General features: G+C 48.7%; 1 protein-coding gene across 1 annotated transcript in view; it reads right to left on the bottom strand.

The window, feature by feature from the left end:
- rasa4 (RAS p21 protein activator 4) overlaps positions 1-17,805 on the bottom strand; it is a 397,794-nt gene that overhangs the window by 354,457 nt on the left and 25,532 nt on the right. Inside the window, exons 3-4 of the mRNA XM_072469264.1 lie at positions 8,634-8,747; positions 8,456-8,517 (exon numbers count right to left, since the gene is read on the bottom strand). Coding sequence (XP_072325365.1) covers positions 8,456-8,517; positions 8,634-8,747 — 176 coding nt within the window. The remainder of the gene's footprint in view (positions 1-8,455; positions 8,518-8,633; positions 8,748-17,805) is intronic.

Here is a 17,805-nt window from a genome sequence, read left to right as displayed (position 1 = left end):
GATAACCCCAGGTTAAAGAGGTGTGAATTGTATCAAGCCAGGACAGTTGGTAGGATTTCGCAGGCCAGATGGTGGGGGATGAATGTAATGCGACATGAATCCCAGGTCCCGGTTGAGGCCGCACTCATGTGTGCGGAACTTGGCTATAAGTTTCTGCTCAGCGATTCTGCGTTGTCGCGGGTCCTGAAGGCCGCCTTGGAGAACGCTTACCCGGTGATCGGAGGCTGAATGCCCTTGACTGCTGAAGTGTTCCCCGACTGGAAGGGAACATTGCTGCCTGATGATTGTCGCGCGATGTCCGTTCATTCGTTGTTGCAGCGTCTGCATGGTCTCGCCAAAGTACCACGCTTCGGGACATCCTTTCCTGCAGCGTATAAGGTAGAAAAAGTTGGCCGAGTTGCACGAGTATGTACCGCGTACCTGGTGGGCGGTGTTCTCACGTGTAATGGTGGTATCCATGTCGATGATCTGGCACGTCTTGCAGAGATTGCCATGGCAGGATTGTGTGGTGTCGTGGTCACTGTTCTGAAAGCTGGGTAGTTTGCTGCAAACAATGGTTTGTTTGAGGTTGCGCGGTTGTTTGAAGGCAAGTAGTGGGGGTGTGGGGATGACCTTGGCAAGATGTTCATCTTCATCGATGACGTGTTGAAGACTGTGAAGAAGATGTCGTAGTTTCTCCGCTCCAGGAAAGTACTGGACGACGAAAGGTATTCTGTCGGTTGTGTCCCATGTTTGTCATAGAACATAGAAAAATACAGCACAGAACAGGCCCTTCGGCCCACGATGTTGTGCCGAACCGTTGTCCTAGATTAATCATAGATTATCATAGAATTTACAGTGCACAAGGAGGACATTCGGCCCATTGTGTCTGCATTGGCTCTTGGAAAGAGCACCCCACCCAAGGTCAACACCTCCACCCAACACAAAGGGCAATTTTGGACACTAAGGGCAATTTATCATGGCCAATCCACCTAACCTGCACATCTTTGGACTGTGGGAGGAAACCGGAGCACCCGGAGGAAACCCACGCACACACGGGGAGGATGTGCAGACTCTGCACAGACAGTGACCCAAGCCGGAATTGAACCTGGGACCCTGGAGCTGTGAAGCAATTGTGCTATCCACAATGCTACCGTGCTGCCCATGAACTTATTGATGTCATCGTATAGTCATTTCAGTGATTCTTCGCCATGGGTCCAAAGGAAAAAAATGTCATCGATGTATCTGGTGTATAACGTTGGTTGAAGGTACTGTGCGGTGAGTAGGTCTTGTTCAAACTTGTGCATGGAGATGTTGGCGTATTGGGGTGCGAATTTGGTCCCCATGGCTGTTCTGTGCGTCTGGATGAAGAACTTGTTGTCGAAGGTGAAGACGTTGTGATCCAGAATGAAGCGGATGAGTTGCAGAATTGCGTCTGGAGATTGGCAGTTGTCGGTGTTGAGTACTGAGGATGTTGCAGCAATGCCGGCAGCAATGCTGGTAGCAATCCTACCAACTGTCCTGGCTTGACACAATTCACACCTCTTTAACCTGGGGTTACCCCATCTCTGGATCTGTAAGGATTTAATCACCTGCGAATGCTTGTATTCCAAGCATTGTCTGGCATCTTTGAACCTGTCTATATATATGCTTCTGGAACATACCTCTTCATTCACCTGAGGAAGGAGCAGCGCTCCGAAAGCTAGTGACATCGAAACAAACCTGTTGGACTTTAACTTGGTGTTGTAAGACTTCGTACTGTGCTCACCCCAGTCCAACGCCGGCATCTCCACATCATAGAATACCTGAGGTAGTAATGAGTGATAATGGATCATGCTTTCATCGTAATGGCAGGAATTTGCATGGCAATATGATTTTTATCATGTAACGTCAAGCCCATTATACCCGCAATCAAATGGCAAAGCAGAAAAGGGGGTTCAGATAGACAAGCAGTTACTGAAGAAGGCAATGGACAGGAAAGATGATCCATATTTAGAACTGCTAAGTTATCGAACACTTCCATTAAGGTGTGGTTTATCACCAGTAGCAATGTTGATGAATCGGAAACTACAAACAACTCTGCCATGCAATACCAGGGCGAAAGGCTGAGTGAGAAGATAAGAAATCAAATGGAGCCATAGCTAATGTAATTGTTTCTCCTGCACCTCCACAAACAGGTGCCTACATATGTGTTAAAAATATTGCTAACTGTACAGAGTTCCTGTTGTTGAACTAGTGCACAATATCCTAGCAGCTTTTTTTTATTAGTTTAGTTTTCTTCTCTTCTATATATAGATATATTTTATTCTGTGTACATAACTGTAAACATACTTTGTTCAAAAACCCAATAAAAAAACATTTATAAAAAAAGAAATCAAATGGAATCTCAGAAGAAGAAACAAAAGGAATATTATGACAAGTCTACCAGGAATCTGAAATCTTTGTACCCAAATGACATGGTGAGAGTGGAGGACGCTGATGGTTGGTCAAAATGTGTTCAGGTATTGCAGAAAACAGGTCCAAGGTCCTATACTGTGATAACTGAGCAAGGACAGGGTTTAAGGCGGAATAAATGAGCATTCCCAAAAGTGAAACAACATGTGCTTTGAGTCCGAGGAGATAGGAGAGGTGCTAAATGAATATTTTTCATCAGGGTAAAGCAGTTGATGTGGTGTATATGGATTTCAGTAAAGCGTTTGATCAGGTTCCCCACGGTAGGCTACTGCAGAAAATACGGAGGCATGGGATTCAGGGTGATTTAGCAGTTTGGATCAGAAATTGGCTAGCTGGAAGAAGACAAAGGGTGGTGGTTGATGGGAAATGTTCAGACTGGAGTCCAGTTACTAGTGGTGTACCACAAGGATCTGTTTTGGGACCACTACTGTTTGTCATTTTTATAAATGACCTGGAGGAGGGCGTAGAAGGATGGGTGAGTAAATTTGCAGATGATACTAAATTCAGTGGAATTGTGGACAGTGCGGAAGGATGTTACAAGTTACAGAGGGACATAGATAAGCTGCAGCGCTGGGCTGAGAGGTGGCAAATGGAGTTTAATGCAGAAAAGTGTGAGGTGATTCATTTTGGAAGGACTAACTGGAAGACAGAGTACTGGGCTAATGGTAAGATTCCTGGCAGTGTGGATGAGCAAAGAGATCTTGGTGTCCATGTACATAGATCCCTGAAAGTTGCCACCCAGGTTGAGAGGGTTGTTCAGAAGGCGTACGTTGTGTTAGCTTTTATTGGTAGAGGGATTGAGTTTCGGAGCCATGAGGTCATGTTGCAGCTGTACAAAACTCTGGTGCGGCCGCATTTGGAGTATTGCGTGCAATTCTGGTCGCCGCATTATAGGAAGGATGTGGAAGCATTGGAAAGGGTGCAGAGGAAATTTACCAGGACGTTGCCTGGCATGGAGGGAAGATCTTATGAGGAAAGGCTGAGGGACTTGAGGCTGTTTTCGTTAGAGAGAAGAAGGTTAAGAGGTGACTTAATTGAGGCATACAAGATGATCAGAGGATTGGATAGGGTGGACAGTGAGAGTCTTTTTCCTTGGATGGTGATGTCTAGCACGAGGGGACATAGCTTTAAATTGAGGGGAGATAGATATAGGACAGATGTCAGAGGTAGGTTCTTTACTCAGAGAGTAGTAAGGGCGTGGAATGCCCTGCTTACAACAGTAGTGGACTCGCCAACACTAAGGGCATTCAAATGGTCATTGGATAGACATATGGACGATAAGGAAATAGTGTAAATGGGCTTTAGAGTGGTTTCACAGGTCGGCGCAACATCGAGGGCCGAAGGGCCTGTACTGCGCTGTAATGTTATATGTTCTATGTTGCTCAACAAAAAGGCGAGGATATATATGAAAGTTTACATTTATTGAAACCAACATAAGCAGTGAATGAGTTAAATGTCAATGTACAGAATGATGTTCAGAACGATGGTACAATCATAGTCGATGTACCTACAGAAGTTCAGAACAATCACACAGATTCACCAGATTTACCAAAGTTGAGACGATCAACGAGAAACAGAAAGAAACCGGAATGGTTGGGTCTGTGAATGGACAACATTGCTGACATGATGTGATATACATTGTAATGAATATTATATGTAATATTTACTGAAATAATGTATTTTACGTTTTGCTCGCAATCTCAAGGAAAGGGGATGTAGTGATATGCATTAACAAGTGTTTGTGTAAATATGTATCGCCTCTGACCAGTAGGTGTCAGGCAAGTAGTAGCATGTGACTCTAGCCTGGGGGGAGCCTTGAGGAGAAACCATTGTGGTCAGTCGGGTTTGTATTAGTTCCAGTTTTATAGCATTAGCTTCCTACCCACAGTTTAATAAAATAATAAAATGAACTGGATGTCTTGAACTAGAGGGGGCAGCATGGTAGCATTGTGGATAGCACAATTGCTTCACAGCTCCAGGGTCCCAGGTTCGACTCCCGGCTTGGGTCACTGTCTGTATGGAGTCTGCACATCCTCCCCGTGTGTGCGTGGGTTTCCTCCGGGTTCTCCGGTTTCCTGCCACAGTCCAAAGATGTGCAAGTTAGGTGGAGTGGCCCTTAGTGTCCAAAATTGCCCTTAGTGTTGGGTGGGGTTACTGGGTTATGAGGATAGGGTGGAGGTGTTGACCTTGGGTAGGGTGCTCTTTCCAAGAGCCGGTGCAGACTCAATGGGCCGAATGGCCTCCTTCTGCACTGTAAATTCTACGATAATCTATGATAGATGTTCTTTAGTACGCCGACTCAGTAATTGTGTCTGTACAAGAACATAACAACTATGCTGCTATCGGTCACTAAATCCTTTGCTACTTTCATTGCTTTATTTGGCGTCTGCATGTGTGTTAATTTTCAATTGTTAAAAGGAGATCATATTGGATAATAGTTAGGGAAGCGCTGCTTTAACGGGTTGCCCAATGTACACTTTCACCTCTCGGACTTAAGTTTGAGTCAGACTCCTGGGATGAATGTTATCCCAGTTTGTTAAGAGTTGCAATCCTATGTGGAAGTAGGTTAGGCAACCTTACTTCAATGAGCTGGTACCCAGAACAGAATATTAAGATGATGTTTTATACATTTGTATGTGGGCGTCTCTGGCTGGACCAGCAAGAATGCGAAATCGCTAACACCTCAAACCTCTCCCTCAAGGTCCAACATCATGCTGACTTGCACATACAATGATATTCCTTCATCGTCACTGGGTCAGTGGAATTCCCTGGGAACGCCATCAGCAAAGGACTACAGAGGTTAACATGGACCCGTTACCATAATCTCAGGGCAACTGGAAGGACAATAAAATGTGCCGCCGCACACCTCACACACATCCCATGAGCAAACACATGTGGCAATGTGTGGCTCTAGCATTGGCCTGCTAAGTCTCCTGCGGACACACAAATCATGAAGCCTGACAGATGTCACCCTCATTTTGAAGAACTGACGATGACAACAGAAGTGTTGGCTCTGGGTGAATCACTGTGCAATATCATCAACATATGTTTCTGAACTCTCACCTGAACGTTACGTCCTCTATATTATAACCACATTCACTTGAACCCAAGCCTTAGGAATGTGTGAATGAGAGTTAAATGTCCTACTGAGGCAGCAGTATGCAGACTTTGAATCAGCCCAGTCCCTGTCCTGTTAATCTGGAGCAGACTTGATTTTTCCATAGACTTTCCTGATTACATCTGTGTTGAGTCAGTGACAGGTTTTGACTTGACAGTGATTCACCCCTTGCCCTCCACGCAGGCTTAGCTCAAGATATCGGGGCAACATGGTAGCATTGTGGATAGCACAATTGCTTCACAGCTCCAGGGTCCCAGGTTCGATTCCAGCTTGGGTCACTGTCTGTGCGGAGTCTGCACATCCTCCCCGTGTGTGCGTGGGTTTCCTCCGGGTGCTCCGGTTTCCTCCCACAGTCCAAAGATGTGCAGGTAAGGTGGATTGGCCATGATAAATTGCCCTTAGTGTCCAAAATTGCCCTTAGTGTTGGGTGGGGTTACTGGGTTATGGGGATAGGGTGGAGGTGTTGACCTTGGGTAGGGTGCTCTTTCCAAGAGCTGGTACAGACTCGATGGGCTGAATGGCCTCCTTCTGCACTGTAAATTCTGTGAATATCGTCAAAACTGAGGATACTTCATGGTTGGGGTGAAATTAGCAGCCCATTTCAACGCAAAACATTTCACAATGAAATTTTCCTCAAACATTTCAACTTTTGGGGAAGGTAGTGCTCATCAAGGGTGAGTTAATGCTGCTATTGTCAGCACAAGGCAGTATTGAGTTTGGTAAAGTTGAGTGCAGAGCAACCTTCCCTCTATTCTGCACCAACCTTATGGCATCATGGCTATCATTTACCATTTGCCGCAACAGCCATCTTTAAGCCTCTCAGGCTCAGATCTGGCCTGTTGCCCAGTGTCAGTGGATTGTAGAGATTGCTAAATCGCACTCCCAATGGTTTCCATGCACACAATAGATGATGACTTTCATCTTATCTCCCTGAGCTGAATTCAAATCCATGGAAGGCCAGCATATGGTCCAATGTAATATCTGAGCCATTGTTTCATTGAATTACAGAATGGTTACAGTATAGAAAGAGGCCATTCAGCCTGTTGTATCTGTGCTGGTCCTCTGCATGTACAATGTCCAATGCCCCTGCCTTTTCCCTGTAGCCCTGAAAATTTTCTTCTTCAGATAATTATCCAATTTCATTTTGAAAGCCACGACTGGCTCTTCCTCCACCCGGCTCTCAGGCAGTGTGTTCCACTCGCTGAGTAAAAGGGTTTTTCGTCATGTCTCCATTGCTTCTCTTGCCTCACCTTCAATCAGTGTCCTCTGGTTCTCAATCCTTCTGCCAGTTTCTTTCTCTCTTCTCCAGACTTCTAAATCTTCACCAAGTAGAACAGCCCCAGTTTCTCTAATCCGCCTCACTTATTCCTGAAACCATTAATCTTTCCCCCCCCCCCCCCCCCCCCCCCCCCTCCCACTCGCCAATGCCTTCACATCTTTCCTAAATGTGGTACTCGGAACTGGATACAATACGCAAGTTGACGCTGAATTGGTGTTTTACACAGGTTTATCCTAACTTCCTTGCTTTTGTTCTCTTATGTCCCTATTTATAAGGTCCATGTCCCCGTATGCTTTAATAACCACTTTCTCAACCTGCCCTGCTACCTTCAAATGATAACTGAACATATACAGTGCTCCCCATGCTCCTGCATCCTCTTTAGAATTATACCCTAATTCTTATTGCCCCTCCCCATTCTTTTGACTAAAATGGATCACTTCATCGTTCTCCACATGAAATTTCACTTGCCCCTTCCGCCAGCCATGTCCTCAGTACCCTCCTTACTCAATACTTCCAAGTTTTGTGTCAACAGCAAATTTTGAAACCGTGTCCTCTACACCTAGATCTAGGTCGTTAATATAGATCAAGAAAAGCAAAAGTCTCAAAACGAATCCCTGGGGGTCTCTACCACATATCTTCCTCCGGCCCAAAAACCAAAACACTACGCTGTTTCGAGTCACCCAGCTGATTTTATTTCCATGCTGCTGCTCCCTTTCATTTCATGGGCTCTAATCCTGCCGACAAGCCTGTGTGATGTGGCACTTCAGAAAATAGAAGTCTCCATGTATGCCACAGCAACTGTGTTACTCTCATGTACTTCCTCTGTTACCTCATCAAAAAACTCACGTCCTTTAAACACAAGTTGCCCGGAGCATACTTACATTTTCTCAGTTCCCAGAGGGCTTACGCTGCAGGAAACAAAACATGAATCTGAAGAATGGAATCACGCAATTGGAAGAAGATAGCAGTAAAGGATGGAAGGAAAAAGAAAACACAACCAAAAGAGGAAAAAGAGCCGGTGGCCCTGAAATAAATCTCAGTGATAATAGTTGCCTAATGCGTAAAGTGTTACATTCTGCTGTCTGTAACATCATATAAGTTGTATCTCATTGATTGGGGGAGAGGGGGAGAGGGGGAGAGAGAGAGAGAGAGAGAGAGAGAGAGAGAGAGAAACATTGCCCGGGATCTTCTGCCTGTTCACGCTGGCAGGATCTTCCGGTTTCTCCAACGGTGCCCCCCCCCCCCCCCGTTGCAGGTTTCCTGGCGCCATGGAGTGGATTCAATGGGAAATCCCATTGGCAGTGACGGGATGAGAAAATCCCGTCACTGGGCAATGGCGGGCTGCCTCCAGCCACCGAGAAACACACAGCGGAGAGGCGAGAGAATCTCACCCACAGTCAAGGACACGTGCGAAGAGGAAGTCGGGGGGACACACACACACACCCAAAACACACACCACACACACACACACAGCAATTCTGTGTTGTGGGTTTTACTTCCAGTATATAATGTTGCGCTCTTTATTGATCTGCCTCATTCTGGATTAATACTCAGTAAACAACGACAAATTATTCTGTAAAGTACAGCAATCCATGGGCATGCAGTTATATCTAAAATGGGCTTACCTTTTGGGTTGGCTATAAGTACATCCTTAGCTATAGTAACTTTCCCAATGACATCATCGCGGCTAAATGTAAATGATAAAGATTGATAGTTCGTGAGACCACTGCTGTTCAAAGATCAAGTTTTGATATCTGAGATTGCAAGAAAAAGTATTAAGATGGGAATGGATCTTAAAATTACCTGATCGCATCCTCATCCATCACGTAAAAGGAAATGGAGTGAAAGGCACTGGGAAGATGGACATTGTACTCTTCTCCCCAGAACGGAGACAGTGTCTTCCATATTGTTGCAGTTCTGTGGAAAAAAATATTGTATGAATTCTGTTTACATTGGCTGTCATTCCAAACATCAGGGTTCTGTTCACTTCCTGTCATATTTCTCTTTCTCGGAAATAAAAATACTGCCAATTAAGAGTCAGGTCTCTGCAGCTCTTTCCATTTCCTCGTTTCACGCAGTTTCCCCTAAATTGTGGGGGACTTTAATCTTCGGATATAATGGGACAATTAAATTGGCCAGAGTGGTTTAGAAGATGAGTTTGTTGGATGTTTTTATGACAATTCCTTGGAGCAATATATTATGGAACCGACAAAGGATAAAGCTATCTTGGGTCTGGCATTGTGTAATGAAGCAGGGTTAATTAGTAATGCCACTTTAAAAGATCACTAAATAGTGATCATAATACCATTAAATTCCGTGTTACGTTTGAGGGTGACATACGCCAGCCACAAACAAGAATCTTAATCGAAAACAAAGCCATTTCATAGAATCATAGAATTTACAGGGCAGAAAGAGGTCATTCAGCCCATCGAGTCTGCACCAGCCCTCATACTTAAGGACACTCTACTTAAGCCCATGCCTCCACCCCAACCCCATAACCCAGTAACCCCACCTAACCTTTTTGGACACTAAGGGCAATTTATCATGGCCAATCCACCTGAGCTGCACATCTTTGGACTGTGGGAGGAAACCGGAGCACCCGGAGGAAATCCTCGCAGACACGGGGAGAACGTGCAGACTCCACACAGACAGTGACCCAAGCTGGGAATCGAACCTGGGACGCTGGAGCTGTGAAGCAACTGCGCTAACCACTGTGCTACCGTGCTGCGTAGGTATGAGGGGAGAACTGTTAGTTGAGCAAATAGGCTAAAAGGTACGGAGGTAAATGGACAGTGCGAAGCATTTAAAGAAACAATTCAAAATGTTCAACAAAAATACATTCCATTGAAAACCAAAAACTCAGTAAGGAAGTCCTATCCGTGGCTCACTCAGGAAGTTAAGTAAAGATAGTTTAAATTGAAGGAAGACGTTTACAGTCCTGAAAAAAAAAATAGCAGGTCATGGGATTGGGAGTGTTTTCGAAGCCAGCAAAGGGCCACCAAAAAGTTGATAAAAAGGGGAAAAATAGGACACCTGAGAAAACTTGCCAGAAATAGGAAGTGCAGGGACGAAGTTAATAAGGAAATCAAAGAGAGGCTTTGAAAAAAGATTAGCAAGTAAAGTTAAAGAAAACTCAAAGATGTTTAACCAATATAATAATGGTAAAAGGTTAGTTAAGGAAAAAGTGGGACCTATCAGAGACGAAGAGGGAACTTGTGTGTAGATGCAGAGGCTGTGGGAAGGGTTTTAAATGAATATTCTAACCCCGTGTTTACAAAGGAAAGGGATGATGCAAGTATAGTAGTCCAGGAGGAACTCTGAGATATTGGACAGGATAATCATAAAGAGAGAGGAAGTATTCGAAGGGTTGAATCCTTGAAAGTTGATAAATCTCCAGGGCCAGATGGATTGTTTCCAGGTCTGCTGAAGGAGGTGGTGGGGAAGTTAGTAGAATCAATCCTGAGCGATAGGATTAACTGTCATGTAGAAAAGCATGAACTAGTCAGGGATGGTCAGCATGGATTTGTTAAATGAAGATCTTGCTTCACAAATTTGATTGAATTCTTGAGGATATTATTATTATTAAGTGACAGGAAGGGTTGATGAAGGTAGTGCAGTGGCTGTTGTGTACATGGATTTTAGCAAGGCGTTTGACAAAGTCCCACACAGCAAATTGGTCAAAAAAGTAAACACCCATGGGATACACGGCATTGTGGCAAACTGGATAAAAAGTTGGTTTAGTAACAGGAAATAAAGGATAATGGTTGATGGCTGTCCTGCAAATGGAAAGTTGTTTAAAGTGGTGTTCCACAGGGTTCGGTGTTGGGACCCTCACAGTTTGTATTATATATTAATGATTTGGATGTGAACGTGTGGGACACAATTGGAAAATTGGGAGATGACACAAAGATGGTGGCTAGTGTAGAGGATAGCAATAATATACAAAATTACATAGATGGGTTGGTGGAGTGGGCGATAAAGTGACAGATGGATTTTAACACAGAGAAGTGTGAGGTCATGCATTCAGGGAGGTCAAACAGTTATAGGGTGTACCATAAATGGGAATATACTTAGAGGGGTAGATGAAATAAGAGATCTTGACGTAAGAGTACAAAATTCCCTAAAGGCAACAATTCAAGTAGACAAGGTTGTAAAGAAAGCATATGGAATGCTCTCCTTCATTGGCAGAGGTATAGAATATAGAAGTAAGGATATAATGTTAGAATTGTATAAAACACTGGTGAGGCCACAAGTAGAGTATTGTGTGCAATTGTGGTCACCATATTACACAAAGGAACTTATTGCTCTGAAGGGAATGCAGAAGAGGTCTACAAGAATGTTGCCAGGGGACTTCCGGTTGCGGCTATGCTGAGCTAAGTCGCACGTTCGGCAGCTCCCGCCAGAAACAGACTTTTGGGCTCTTCTGAGGGGCCCCAGCGGCATTTGTTCGACGGTTCCCAGTGTGGGAAGGTGACAGTACGATTTCCCCGGTACTGTGTGGATTGGACCAGGAGTGGAGCGGTGAAAAAAGTAATTCTGGTGCAGCAAAAAGTGCGAGGGAGGAAAGCCAAGATGGCGGCGGGTGGAGACCAGGCAGTGTGGGCGCAAGAGCAGCAGGAGTTTCTCAAGCGCTGCTTCACGGAATTGAAAGCAGAGCTGCTGGAGCCGATGAAGGCTTTGATCGACAAGCTGGTCGAGACCCGAAGGCCCAAGGGGCGGCGATCCGGGAGGTGCAGCAGAAGGCCTCGGAGAATGAGGACAAGATAATGGGCCTGGCGGTGAAGGTGGAGGCGCACGAGGCGCTGCATAAGAAATGGCAGGAGAAGTTCGAGGACATGGAGAATCGGTCGAAGAAGAGGAATCTGCGGATTCTGTGTCTCCCGGAGGGAGTGGAGGGGTCGGATGCTGGAGCAAATGTGGTCACGATGCTGAACACGTTGATGGGCACGGGTGCCTTCCCGAGGCCCCTGGAGCTGGATGGAGCCCACCGAGTTCTGGCGAGGAGGCCCAAGTCTAACGAGCCGCCGCGGGCGGCATTGGTGCGGTTCCACCACTTGGTGGACAGGGAGTGTGTCCTAAGATGGGCAAAAAAGGAGCAGAGCAGCAGGTGGGAGAATGCAGAGGTCCGTATATACCTGGACTGGAGTACGGAGGTGGCTAAGAAGAGGGCCGGTAACAATCGGGCTAAGGCAGTTCTGCATCGGAAGGGGGTGAAATTCGGGATGCTGCAGCCGGCGCGACTGTGGGTCACGTTTAAGGACCGGCACTATTACTTTGAGATGCCGGAGGAGGCGTGGACCTTTATTCAGGCCGAAAAGTTGGACACGGACTGAGGGTCGGTTGTGCGGGGAGGTCGCGGGGGGCTACTGAGGTTACTGTGCTTTGGGGGATGTTGGGGGATGTTCTGTTCTGTTCTGTATTGTTTCCTTGGGTGCTGGGTGGGGTAGGGTGAAATGGTTCGAAGTGGGGGTTTTGTGAGAGTGTGGGCGTCGGTGGTTGGAAGGACGGGCCCCGTTGGGGGGAGGGGAGATGGGAGGCTCGAGGTGGGGGAGCTGGGATTAGGCCGCAAAAGGGAGCTGCGCCAGAGAGGGCGGGGCCGGTCTGATGGAAAGCGCGGCTTTTTCCCACGCTAGGGAAGGAAGGGGGCAGGGCCGGGGGGGGGGGAAGGGTGGTGTTGGAGAGGAGTGCCCGCTGATGGACAGGAGGAGGGGGGGGGAGAGACTACCACATTGGGGGCGTCGATGGAGTGGCGGGAGTGGCCGGGGTCATCCGGCTGCTAACTTGGAATGTGAGAGGCTTGAACAGGCCGGTCAAGAGGGCCCATGTGTTCACGCACCTGAAGGGACTGAAGGCAGATGTGGTTATGCTCCAGGAGACGCATTTGAGGGTGGCAGATCAGGTTAGGCTGGGAAAGGGGTGGGTAGGGCAGGTTTTCCACTCGGGGTTGGACGCAAAGAATCGAGGGGTGGCGATTTTGGTGGGGAAGCGGGTGTCGTTTGAGGCGCTGAACATCATGGCAGACAATGGAGGTAGGTATGTGATGGTGAGTGGTAAGCTGCAGGGGGTGCGGGTGGTATTAGTGAATGTATATGCCCCGAATTGGGACGAAGCCGGATTTATGCAGCGCATGTTGGGCATGATTCCGGAACTGGAGGCAGGGAGCTTGATAATGGGGGGGGGGACTTCAACACGGTACTGGATCCAGCATTGGACCGCTCCAAGTCCAGGATGGGTAAGAGGCCGGCGGCGGCCAAGGTGCTGAGGGGGTTTATGGACCAGATGGGAGGAGTGAACCCATGGAGGTTTGTCAGGCCGGGGGCCAGGGAATTTTCTTTTTTTTCCCACGTCCATAAAGCCTACTCCCGGATAGACTTCTTTGTTATGAGCAGGGCACTAATCCCGAGGGTGGAGGGCACGGAGTATTCGGCCATTGCCATCTCAGACCATGCCCCGCATTGGGTGGAGCTGGAGCTAGGGGAGGAGAGGGACCAGCGCCCACTGTGGCGCCTGGATGTGGGCTTGCTGGCGGATGAGGAGGTGAGCTGGCGGCTCCGGGGATGCACTGAAAGCTATCTAGAGGCTAACGATAATGGGGAGGTGCAGGTGGGGGTGGTCTGGGAGGCGCTGAAGGCGGTGATTAGGGGGGAGCTAATCTCCACTAGGGCCCACAAGGAGGGGAAGGAGAGGAGAGAGAGGGGGAGGTTGGTGGGGGAGATTTTAAGGGTGGATAGGAGGTATGCAGAGGTCCCCGAGGAGGGACTACTCAAGGAGCGACGAAGCCTTCAGGCCGAGTTCGACCTGTTGACCACCAAGAAAGCAGAGGTGCAGTGGAGGAAGGCGCAAGTCGCGGTGTATGAGTACGGGGAGAAGGCTAGCCGGATGTTGGCACACCAGCTTCAGAAGCAGGAGGCAGCGAGGGAGATTGGGGGAGTTAGGGATAAAGGGGGGAACACTGTGCGGAGTGCGGTGGGGATAAATGGGGTATTTAGAGACTTTTATGAGGGGCTGTATAGGTCTGAGCCCCCAACGGAGGAGGGGGGCGGATGTGGCGATTTTTGGACCGACAGAGGTTCCCGAGGGTGGAGGAGGAGTAGGTGGCTGGGCTTGGGGCACCGGTAGGGCTGGAGGAGCTGACTAAGGGGCTGGGGAGTATGCAGGCGGGGAAGGCACCGAGGCCAGATGGGTTCCCGGTGCAATTTTACCGGAAGTATGTGGACCTGCTGGGCCCTCGATTAGTGAGGACTTTCAATGAGGCAAGGGAGGGGGGGGGGGGGGGGGGGGGGCTACCCCCGGCGATGTCCAGGGCGCTGATCTTGATGCGGGACAAGGACCCATTACAGTGTGGGTCGTATAGGCCAATCTCTCTCCTCAACGTGGACGCGAAGCTGTTAGCGAAGGTGTTGGCTACCAGAATTGAGGACTGTGTCCCGGGTTGATTCACGAGGACCAGACGGGTTTTGTGAAGGGAAGGCAGCTGAATACCAATGTGCGGAGGCTTCTTAACGTAATCATGATGCCTGCAGTGGAGGGGAAGGCGGAGATAGTGGCGGCGATGGACGCGGAGAAGCCCTTCGATAGGGTGGAGTGGGGGTACCTCTGGGAAGTGTTGAGGAGGTTCGGGTTCGGGGAGGGGTTCGTTAGTTGGGTTAGGTTACTGTACGAAGCCCCGGTGGCGAGCGTGGCCACGAATCGGAGGAGGTCAGAATACTTTCGGCTGTACCGGGGGACGAGGCATGGGTGCCCCCTATCCCCCTTGCTATTTGCATTGACAATTGAGCCTTTGGCTATGGATCTAAGGGAGTCCCGGAACTGGAGGGGGCTTGTCCGTGGGTGGGGGGGGAGGAACACCGGGTTTCGTTGTATGCCGATGACCTATTGCTGTATGTGGCGGACCCAGTGGGGGGATGCCGGAGGTGATGCGGATCCTCAGGGAGTTTGGGGACTTTTCCGGGTATAAGCTCAACGTGGGGAAGAGTGAGCTCTTCGTGTTACACCCAGGGGACCAGGGAAGGGGGATAGACGAGCATCCACTGAAGAGGGCGGAAAGGAGGTTTCGGTACCTGGGGATCCAGGTGGCCAGGAGCTGGGGGGCCCTACACAAGCTCAACTTGACGAGAATGTTGTAGAAAAGTGTAGCTACGAGGAGAGATCAGATAGGTTGGGGTTATTTTCCTTGGAACAAAGAAGGCTGAGGAGTGACTTAATTGAGGTGTACAAAATTATGAGGGGAAGAGATAGAGTGGACAAGATAAATTGTTTCCCTTGGTGGAGAATTCTAGAACCAGGGGACATAGATTCAAGATAAGTGGCAGAAGGTGTAGAGGGGGCATGTGGAAGAACTTTTTCATGTGGAGGGTAGTGGGAATCTGGAAATTGCTGCCTGAATTAGTGATGGAGATAGAGACCCTAAACACTTCTTAAAAATACCTGGATCTGCACCTTAAGTTCTGTGAGCTACAGGGCTATGGACCGGAATCAGATAGATGGGATTAGAAAGGACACCCGGGTGTTCTGGGGCTGGCATGGGCAAGATGTGCCGAACGGCCTCCTTCTGTGCTGTAACTCTACTATGGTTGTAAATGAAATATATGATGCGGGTTTCCTGATGGCGTACGGTGGCCACAACAGGAAACCCCATTGGCCGGCTGCGGGAATAGAGGCCAGGATTCTCCGAGCCTCCGTGCCACAATTGTGCTCAGCGCAGGGGTGGTGAATGGGCGTCAGACCTGCGATTGGGTCCGACACCGCTCCCGCACCGGAGAATTGCCACCAATCACACGCGCGTGGCCGATGCGGTGCCTGTCGGGGGCCAATGAAGGAGGTCCCCGCGGCGATTCTCCGCCGGCAACTGGCCGAGTTGCCACCGGCGTGATTCACTCATGCTTCCATCCGGCGGGCACTCGGAGTTGCTGCTCTGGACTCAGTCCGCGACCGCCCTGGGGGCGGGGGGGGGGGGGGGGGGGGGGGGGTGGAGGATCCGTCACCGGAGCGGGTCTCCCAGGACGGCCAGTTTAGTGATCGGGGGCCACTGATCGGCAGGCATGTGCGATCTCGGGGGGTCTATATTCTCGGGGCCAGTCCGCTGTGTGGGTCGGTCATGTTACACGGGGCCGCTGCCGTGTGCGGACCTCCGGCCGGAAGTGCAGAGCCCTGTATCGGCAGCCAGAGCTGCGTGGACTACTCCGGGGCTCTGCAAGCCCCTTGCAAAACGGAGAATCACCCTGGACTTATTCCAGATAAGTCCAGAGTGATTTGCTGCCGTTTTCCCACGGGCGTGGGGACATAGCACCATTATCAGAGAATTCCGCCCAGAGAATCCCACTGCCGGTTGGGGGTGCGCCGTGCTGGAAAATGGGGCTGGCAGGACGGAGAATCCCGCCCAAGAGCTTTTGTACGTGTATTAAAAGTAAAAGAATAGCTAAAGTAAACATTGGTCCCTTAGAGGCCGAGACAGGAGAAATGGTCATGGGAATGAGGAAATGGTAGAGGATTGAACAAATATTTTGTGTCTGTTTTCACAGTAGAAGATACAAGTTTCATACCAGAAATTGACAGTGACCTAGGGCTAAAGAGAGTGAGAAAATTAGGGAGATTAATATCAGCAGAGAAAAAATATTGGAAAATGCAAGGGACAAAAATCTAACAAATCCCCAGGACCAATGGCCTACATCCTAGGGTTCCAAAAGAGATTGCTGCAGAAATGCCGGATACGGTAGCTATGGTACGGTAGCTACGGTAGCTCCCGTAACAGCCTCCCCGAACAGGCGCTGAAATGTGGCGACTAGGGGCTTTTCACAGTAACTTCATTTGAAGCCTACTTGTGACAATAAGCGATTTTCATTTCATTTTCATTTTCCAAAATTCTTTACATTTGGGAATGGTCCCGTCAAATTGGAGGTTGGTAAATGTCACACAGGTTTTCAAGAAAGGAGGGAGAGAGAACACAAGTGAACACATCAGTTAGCCTATCATCAGTTGTTCGCAAAATTTTGGAATCTATTATTAAGGAAGTCTTAACAATGCACTTAAAATACCATAGTAGGCCAGCACGGTGGCGCAGTGGGTTAGCCCTGTTGCTTCAAGGTCCCAGGTTCGATCCTGGCTCTGGGTCACTGTCCGTGTGGAGTTTGCACATTCCCCCTGTGTTTGCGTGGGTTTCACCCCCACAACCCAAAGATGTGCAGACTAGGTGGACTGGCCACGCTAAATTGCCCCATAATTGGAAAAAATGAATTGGGTACTCTAAATTTATAATTTTAAAAAAAGAAAACCATAGTATTCAGGGGGCTAGCAGCAAGACAATGGGTTGGAAAAATGGGCTCTAGGCTGTCTATGACAGATCACACATGGCAGCAAGGAACACAAAGGCATTGCAAACAGCCACTTTAGAGAGTCCCCAAAGGGGAAGCCCTGGAATGCAGGGGCTCACCCACATGGCGTACACATAGTGGTGGCCACGTTGGATGGCCCCCGGACAAAGCGCTGGGGCCCGGCCCCATGGTGAGTAAGGTGACAACGGCCATTTTGGATGGTCCCCTAACAAAGGGACACCCTGGAATGCAGGGGCGCATCCACAAGGTAAGTATGGTTGATCCCGCAGGAGTGGGGGACAGACACCCCCGCCCCCCCATCAGAATAGTCACCTGGAATGTTAGGGAACTTAATGGCCCAGTGAAAAGGTCCAGAGTCTTCACCCATCTGAAAAGTATGAAAAACGACATAGCCTTCCTCCAAGAGACACATCTGAGGAAGAAGGACCGTCTGCGGGATGTGGGAGGAGGCCCTGAGGAGGATGAATGCGTCCTCATTGTGTGCGAGGCTGAGCCTTATCCAGTTCAAGGTAGGTTGTTGGTCGCACATGATAGTGGCTAGGATGGCGCCTGCTGAACGTGATAATAACCCCATCCGTGGAGAGAGCACTAGAAGTGATCAACTCCCTGGACTCAGAAAAGGCCTTCAACAGAATCGAGTGGAT

Source organism: Scyliorhinus torazame, chromosome 12 (assembly GCF_047496885.1).
Source record: "Scyliorhinus torazame isolate Kashiwa2021f chromosome 12, sScyTor2.1, whole genome shotgun sequence".
Classification (NCBI taxonomy): Eukaryota; Metazoa; Chordata; class Chondrichthyes; order Carcharhiniformes; family Scyliorhinidae; genus Scyliorhinus; species Scyliorhinus torazame.
Note: the sequence above shows the minus strand (reverse complement) of the source record. Positions and strands in the feature narration are given on the sequence as shown.